At 31.8% G+C, this 8,350-nt stretch overlaps 1 protein-coding gene across 1 annotated transcript; it reads left to right on the top strand.

Moving 5' to 3' along the window:
- Positions 1–6,043: 6,043 nt before the first annotated feature.
- Positions 6,044–7,951, top strand: LOC105639310 (flavonol synthase/flavanone 3-hydroxylase). Its single transcript, XM_012223322.4, has 3 exons — positions 6,044–6,561; positions 7,142–7,469; positions 7,577–7,951. The coding sequence occupies exons 1-3, from the start codon at positions 6,107–6,109 to the stop codon at positions 7,787–7,789; spliced, it is 996 nt and encodes a 331-aa protein (XP_012078712.1). The 5' UTR covers positions 6,044–6,106; the 3' UTR covers positions 7,790–7,951.
- Positions 7,952–8,350: the final 399 nt, after the last annotated feature.

The raw sequence follows: 8,350 nt of genomic DNA, 5'->3' as shown, positions 1-8,350 counted from the left end.
TGAGAGGATGGGCCATGTGGGAGGACGACTCATCGGGGGTTTCGGTGACTCCACTGACTAATTTCCACGTGATGTGATTATATGAAGATGTTTATTATTGTGAGTGCTGGTGATATGCCATTTGTGTGACTAGCTGCATGAGCATATAACTAGTCGGATGATTAGATTGATATGTTTACACATTTGTGTGACTGCGTGTGTTGTGCAATAATTATTACTCCTTAGAAAACTCACATGCCTTGATTAAATTTTTCAGGAAGTAAGTTTCTCTTTAATTCGGTTTAAGCTATGTTTCTTCGCCGCAGAGCTATTAAGAAGTTTTTCCTAGTTCCATAATTATTTTGCTATGTAACTATATGTATAAGAAGCTATGTATAACAAACAGTTAGTGACTCCGTAGTTGTAGAATTTACATACATCTAGTAGTGTAGTAATACAGATGAAGTAATTATGTTAGCCCATATTAAAAATGTGTTGTATTGTACATGAGGTTCGAACTGTGGAATGTTGAAGATGATAAATTTGGGCCGAGGTATAATGAAATTTGAGGTACATTTTTCATGTTAATATAGGCTGAATGTTCGAAATTTATATTGAGATATAGATTTTAGTGATTCAGGCTTACTACGGGCCTTGGGGGCCTTAAGCTTACCTGGGCCCTAGTGCCGGTCCAGCCCATGGAAACGGGTCGTGACAAGAGCCTAGTTGTTAGGCGGAGCTTTTAGTGTTAAAATAATTTCTTGTAATTATAAGTATGCACTGTGGTTGCGGCTTAGTCTGATCTTCCACATCAGAAATACTATTGTTAGAAATTATTTTATTTTAAAAGCAGGTGGAGTTTTTTGGAAGTCTTGAAGCGGGTGGAGCTTTGCTTTGGTGTGCTTGAGTATCGGTGGTGAAGGTCCTGACGATAATTATTGAAGTTATTCTGATACGAAAGTTCTGATAATATACCGTGCACGTAACTTCTGTCTAGAAGGCCGGATTTTAAGTGGGACCACTTGTGACCCCTCCGTCCAACTGAGATTTTACGTGGAATGGTAATATTGTCTAGGAGATCATTGTGATCTTTCCTGGGTATTGCCGAATCGGTTTACTTCACTAATTATTGGGTTCACTGTTATAAGCACAAGTAAGCATGTCGGCTATGAGATGTGAGATTGAGAAATTTGATGGGAGCATGAATTTTGCACTGTGACAATTGCAAGTCAAAGAGGTGTTGATTCAGTCTGGACTGCATAAGGTTTTGAAGGGTTAACCAGTCAACGGAAAGAATTCAGGAAAAGACAGTAGCAGTGGAGACTCAGAAAAATCCAAGATTAGCGATAAAGAATGGAAGGAGCTGGATATCAAAGCGGCAAGTCAAATTAGTATGTGTCTAGCAAAAAATGTTCTTACTAATGTGCTTGGATTGTCCACGACAAAAGAGTTGTGGGAGAAACTGGAAGAATTGTACCAGGGAAAAAATATATCCAACAGGTTATATTTGAAGGAGCAATTTTATACGTTGAAAATGGCGGAAGGTACAAAGCTGTCAGATCACCTGAGTGTTCTTAACGGCATCGTCTCTGAATTAGAAACTCTTGGAGTGCAAATCGAAGATGAAGATAAAGATCTCCGACTCATCCTGTCACTTCCTTCGACATATGAGCATATGAAACCTGTTCTGAAATATGGTAGTAAGGAAGTGGTGTATGTGGTTAGTAAGCTCCTTACTGAGGAGAGAAGACTGAATGAAATGAAAAATAAATTATATGAGGATTCAGCTTTATTTGTCGGTACCCAGAAAAAGAATCAAAGCTCCGGAAAGAGGAAGGTTGTCTGCTGGGGCTGTGATCAAACTGGACACGTGAAGAAGGATTGCCCGAACGGTGGAGCTGATTCGGCTAGAAACTCTAACGTTGTTGCTGCCAATGTGATCTCCTGTGGCGAAGGAGATGATGTGATCTCTCTGTAATTGAGAGATGTGTGTCCTCATGGCATGATTGCTACTCGTAGAGATGCCATGGAAGAGGATGGATTATTGGTAGCTGGTCCACGGAAATGCGCACGACATTGGTTGACAGTTGATGCAAAGTGTGTGGTGAAAAAAATATGTCGATGGCTAATGAACTCTCGGAAAAGTCAACAAGAGGGTTGCACCATAAACTATTAGCGGGATCCGACATGGCCGATGAAAAATTCTTGGAGTCGGTAAAGTGGTTCCAAGTGGCGATACTCTTTTATGGTGGAGTATGATAATTCTTGATGATAAGAATTATGATTGTCGGTAGCATACAATGTTATGTTTTTTTTTTAATTTTATTTTCAAGGTGGAGATTGTTAGCCGCCTTTGTTGAAAACAAAAGAAAAAAAAAATAAAAAATTGGTTGTGCTCAATCCCACATCGGGGAGATTGAGTTTTGAGGGGAGATTGAGTTTTGAGAGTGTTTGAATTGGCTATAAAAGGAAGTTAATGTTTAGGTTTCTAAACACACCAAAACACACTAAAAACACTTAAATGTGTTTTATATTAGGAATTTAAAGCAAGTCTTTTGAAGTCCCTTGGAGTATAAAATATTTGGGGTGTTTTGAGGGTGTCGGGAAGAAAAATATTTTGTAATTGTGGTTGTAACAATTTTCCGCGTAGTGAATATTTTTCTTGGTTTTCGTTTGGCAACGGCCGTGATTTTTCTCCACTTGGGGAGTTTTCCACTTTAAATTATCGTGTTAATTATTCTCTTTAATTTCTCAGTCATTATTTTATTTTCTCATTTGTTCCTACTTCAAGCCGGTCCGAAGGGCGGGAAAATAGTGATTTTCCCCAACAGTTAGTTAAGCGAAAGACACTAACAATAGTCAATTAGATAACCACATGTACAGTCCTCTTTCATGGTCCCCTTGTTGTATGGTTTAAATGCAGTTAAGTGTTAGGATTGACTGGTTGGTTCTTGAAAATGATTCTTCTTTTTTCATGGTCCCCTTGTTGTATGGTTTAAATGCAGTTAAGTGTTAGGATTGACTGGTTGGTTCTTGAAAATGATTCTTCTTTTTATTATTTGTATGGGCCAGCAGATGGTGACCCAGTTGAATCTAGGGTTCAATCCCATTATCCAAGATTAGCAATTGGCAGCTTGGCATTGGCCATCCTGTCAAGCCAATTTTTATTTTGGTGTTAGAATGAAAAAATTTATATTGAATATCTAAACTGATAAAAAGAGTTGCAATTAAATACATTTTTGTCAGATAAACATATTAATTTATCAAATATAAACTAAGTATCTGAATGGATTTCTTTTATTGATTATTATAATATTTTGCTGAAAGACTAAAATAGACAATTTTACTCAATATAAATAATATCAATTTAATTCTCTCTTTTTATAGAATTACTTTCATATGAAAAAGGTGATGTGTAATATTAAGAAGATTTTAAATTTGTGGTATCTTAAATTAAGATGGAGATCTTGATTAAGATCAGATAATTAAATTATTGACGTGAAGAATATTTCAACAAAAGAAACAAGCAAGTTGCACCTAAGATAATTAAAGATTAAAGAATCATTAGGGTTAAAGCTCAAGCATGGATGTAACATGTCACAATTAAAAAATTTTGAGTCATGGAGAATTTATTATCATCTATGTTTTTCTTTTTGAATATAATATATTAGGATTTTATTAAAAAATTTTTAAATTAATACGAGATATAGAATAAAAATTATTATAACTAAAGTAATTATTGTTCGCTGATCTAATAAAAAATCTTAATGGAAATTGGGAGGTGAACTTTAAAAAACTAATGGATTTTCAAAAGTAGCTGATTAGACAAACTTTTTAAATCTTATATACATAGCATAATTATTTATGAATTTGTTGTTTATAACGAACGCAGATGATTTGAACCATTAATTCCAATGGATGAACATGCCGCATTACTAAGTTCCAAAAGACAAAAATCATCATGTAGTTGAAATATTCTTCGAAATTGAACACATGCTAAATAAAACCAAACAAATGTAAAAAATAAAATAAATACTCCACATAAAATGGGGAGATCTTAAACTACACATAAGATGGAGATAAATTACAAAAAATAACAAAAATATAAATAATATAAATCTATGCCTGAATAGACATAGATTTGTAATTTATTTAACAGAAAAATATAAAAACTTGCAAAAAAACTAAAAATATGAGGAGGGCTGTCATAAGAGATAAGAATCGGCTTTTTCCTGTATCTAGATGCTTGATTTTGTGTTTACATGTAGAAAAGGAAAGAAAATTTCAATAGAGAAAGGGAGAGAGGAAGAGGCAGTTTCTTATCACGATCTATGTGGGATTTTGAAAAACAAAAATGATATTTGTTTGAGAAAACCAATAGCATGAAGATACTTCCTATGTGATACTATATAATTATTTTCTATATAGTTTAGTTGTTAAAAATCTATACGGTGACCCTAAGGTAAATTGATCAAATTCAATTAACTATTAACTATATATTTAATATTTTAAATTTTTAAAGAGTTGAACTTACCTTTAACACAAAACGGTCTAGGCCTTTTTAATTGGTTCATCCTTCTTATTATATGTTAATTACTCAATATAAATTTATCCAATGTGCAATTAACCACATAATATGGGTATGATATTGAACTTGCTGCTATCACCACAATGTGTGGTAGAAAGAAATGAGGGAGAAACAGTTTTTAGAAAAAAAAAAAAAAAAATACATGGACCCAATGAACTAACATAGCAATTAGACCATATAGATATACTTGAGAATGGCTTAAATCTAAATTTTTTAATTTTAATTTTATAAATTCTTTCAATATACAAATGATGAAATAATTCCTATAAAAAAACTTAAATAATTAAAGTTGCTATAATTAGTATTTTTTAAGCCGCCAACTATATATACACAAAGTGCATCAAACAAGGGTTTACAAACTAATCACAATAATTAATCAAAAAATTATGTTTTAAAAATATTGATAATCAATGTTGCCATTTGCCTAATAAATTTGGCATTTAAAGGTTTCTTAATTGCGAAAAGTAGGAAGTTTAGGTTTGCAATTATAATAGCTTCATATTTTTTAAAATAGTTTCAATATGCTAAAATAAAAAATATCACACATCAAATTAGCAGTGTCACAATTCAAATTATTAATCAATGCTATAAGTAATATGTTGTGAGTCCCGCTTCGCACATGATTGATTGATTGATTTCTCTCTCTCTCTCTCTCTCTCTCTTTCTTTCTTTCTTTCATTTGTTTTTAAATTTTAATAATAAATTATTCCGTTTGAGAATTAGTAACATATTAAATGACAATTAATATAACTTTTAATGACATGAATAAGTTACTTTTTTTTAAATTTTAATGATATGGATGATTATTTTTACTTTATAAATTTTAATAATTTAGACAGTTATTTTTTATATTACTTTTAAAATAAATTATTAAAAATAAATTAAATTTATAATTTTTTATTTAGTGAACTAAATCTTCTTAAATATAATTAACTATTTATAAAGTTAGAGAATTAATAATATATTAAACCATGATTTGTATGCTTTACTTCATGAATTTTAATAATATAAATGACTATTTTTTATATTAATTTTAAAATAAAATAAATTAATGAATTCTACTCTTATCAATCATCTCTTTCAATCTCTATAAATTTCACCATTTCTAATTCACTGCTCTTTCAATCATCTCTTTCAATCTTTTCAATAGCTAGCTAGCTATCTACTAATTCTCATCGTCGCACTAAAAAATTAGTGCTGCATTTCTTATTATTTATCTCTCTTTTTATTATTTTTTTATTAAAATTATATTAGTTTCATCAGTAAAAGAGTGTCGAATCACTCATGTCAAATAATTATTGATTAGCGCATCAAGACATATATAGACTAGTAGTAAGTGTATATACGACCTGATCATAGGCTTAGATTTGAATCCCCTTACCAATACTAAAAAAAAAAAAAGAAAATTGTTAATTAAATGTCCTGTTATATAACAAAATATGTAGTCAATTACTAAAATGCACCCCTGTACTCATTTATTGCTTCATATATCTTCTCCTTCTGCTCAACACAAGAACGAAAAAATATAACTGACTAGCAATGGAGATAGAGAGAGTGCAAGTTCTATCGAAAGGCGGGCTTCAGGAACTTCCACTCCAATTTATCCGCTCAATCCATGAACGACCGGGCAACACCATAGCCATCGAAGGGGTGACAGTGCCGGTGATTTCCTTGTCACAGCCACATGATGTTCTAGTCAATGATGTCTTTAAAGCAAGTAGTGAATGGGGTTTTTTTATGGTCATAGATCATGGAATACCATCTTCTTTGATTCAACAGCTGCAAGAAGTGGGACAAGAGTTCTTTGAATTGCCACAAGAGGAGAAAGAGTCCTACGCAAATGACCCTAGCAGAGGGAAATTTGAAGGGTATGGTACCAAGATGACAAAGAACCATGAAGAAAAGATAGAGTGGATTGATTATTTTTTTCATCTTGTGGCTCCTACTTCTCGGGTTAATTATGATATATGGCCCAAATATCCTCCTCCTTATAGGTAATTCAATCAATAAAAGATTCAAATTTCAGCATCGATCTCTCTTTCTTTTCAACCGTTCTTGATATATGCTAAAAAAATTATAAATCTATAGATTTTTTTCTAAATTTTGTACTTTCCCTTCTATTTTTTGGTTGTTTGGCAAATATGAAAAAGATCGCACTTTTGGGTAACATAAATAATAATATAAACATATATATTTGTTTTAGCATTAGTTTTTTTTTATAAAGAAGGAAAGCAAAGCTCTAAGGATTACATACAATATCTGGATTAGCTAATACCCATATATTTTTGTTTTAGCATTAGTTGTTTTTATCTAACTATAATCATTGTTTTTATATAAAGTAGTACATAAAAATCTATTATTAATGGTAATTCAATCAAGTATGTATTTGTTTTTTTTTTTTTTTTTTTTTTTTTTTTTTTTTTTTTTTTTTTTTGTAAACCACTGTATCCGAATCCTATCACCAGAGACCGACTAACCCGTCTCATTCAATCAGGTATTTGTTTTAATAATAACCAATTAAGGAAATTATATGTATATATATAATCTATTATTGATGATCTCGTACATTTATAGGGAAGTGAATGAAAAATACAAAGAGGAAATGCTGAGAATTACAGATGAGCTGTTGAAGCTGCTCTCAAAAGGGTTGGGTTTGGAAGAGAAGACATTAAAGTCCCATTTGGGAGGAGAAGATATAGAGCTAGAAATGAAAATCAATATGTACCCACCATGTCCGCAACCTGAATTGGCACTTGGAGTTGAACCTCACACAGACATGTCTGCACTCACCATTCTTGTACCTAACCATATTCCAGGTCTTCAGGTTTGGAAAGATGGCAACTGGGTTGCTGTTCATAACCTTCCTAATGCTCTCCTTGTACATGTTGGAGACCAGCTCCAGGTACTCAATTGATTAATTATAATTAAGCAACATTAATTTATTTTATTTAGCTAAATGAACGTCCAAGTTTAAACATGTGACGAGGGTTAGGCTTTCTTGATTTTCAGGTGCTAAGCAATGGAAAATACAAAAGCGTTCTACACAGAAGTTTAGTGAATAAGGAAAGCACGCGCATGTCATGGGCAGTGTTTATTGCACCGCCGCATGAGGCGTTGATCGGACCTCTTCCACAGCTTTTGGACGATAAAAATCCACCAAAATACACCACGAAAACCTATGCAGAATACCGAATCCGAAAATTTAATAAGCTCCCTCAATAAATAACGGGATTTGCTCGTAGCTAAAACATTTCCCACTTTTTTCTATTGTCTTCAATAATTATCCTGAAACATTTCCTACCTTTCTTTATTGTCTTCAATTTGTACTCTTGCAATGATGCTTATATTAGTATAATTATTATCAAATAAAATGAAATTCACCTACTTTCCTTTTTTCGTTTGTTTCAAAATGTATTTTCTGTTCCTCTTCTAGAAAATCATTCATTGTTTAATATATACTCCGTTTAATATACATCTTTATTCCCAATTGTATATACCACAATCATTAGCAGAATGTATTTTAGAAAAAAGCTAAACAAAGAATATAATTTAACTATATTATGAAGTTTTTCTTAATTTATATAAAACTAGGCCAAGACATGGGATGGAGGGAGTATATCATACCAAGAAATTAAAAATTACATGTATAAAATCACATAATATATATGAGGAGGGAAAAACAAAATGATTAATTTTATTATTCCATACGTTCACAAATATAAATCATTTAAAATTTTTGCATGAAGTTTAAGAAAATAATTAATTCTCCTAGATTATACAAAA

The sequence above is a fragment of the Jatropha curcas genome, chromosome 8 (assembly GCF_041381405.1).
Source record: "Jatropha curcas cultivar XTBG-Jc1 chromosome 8, XTBG_Jcur_1.0, whole genome shotgun sequence".
NCBI classification, from domain to species: Eukaryota; Viridiplantae; Streptophyta; class Magnoliopsida; order Malpighiales; family Euphorbiaceae; genus Jatropha; species Jatropha curcas.
The sequence above is the reverse complement of the archived record's forward strand: the minus strand, read 5'-3'. Positions and strand labels throughout refer to the sequence as shown.

Bases quoted from the DNA above. Each gene is read 5' to 3' on its own strand.
- LOC105639310 (XM_012223322.4), top strand. From the start codon at position 6,107: ATGGAGATAGAGAGAGTGCAAGTTCTATCGAAAGGCGGGCTTCAGGAA. The intron at 6,562-7,141 runs GTAATTCAATCA...GTACATTTATAG, and splicing joins AAATATCCTCCTCCTTATAG to GGAAGTGAATGAAAAATACA. The intron at 7,470-7,576 runs GTACTCAATTGA...CTTGATTTTCAG, and splicing joins ATGTTGGAGACCAGCTCCAG to GTGCTAAGCAATGGAAAATA.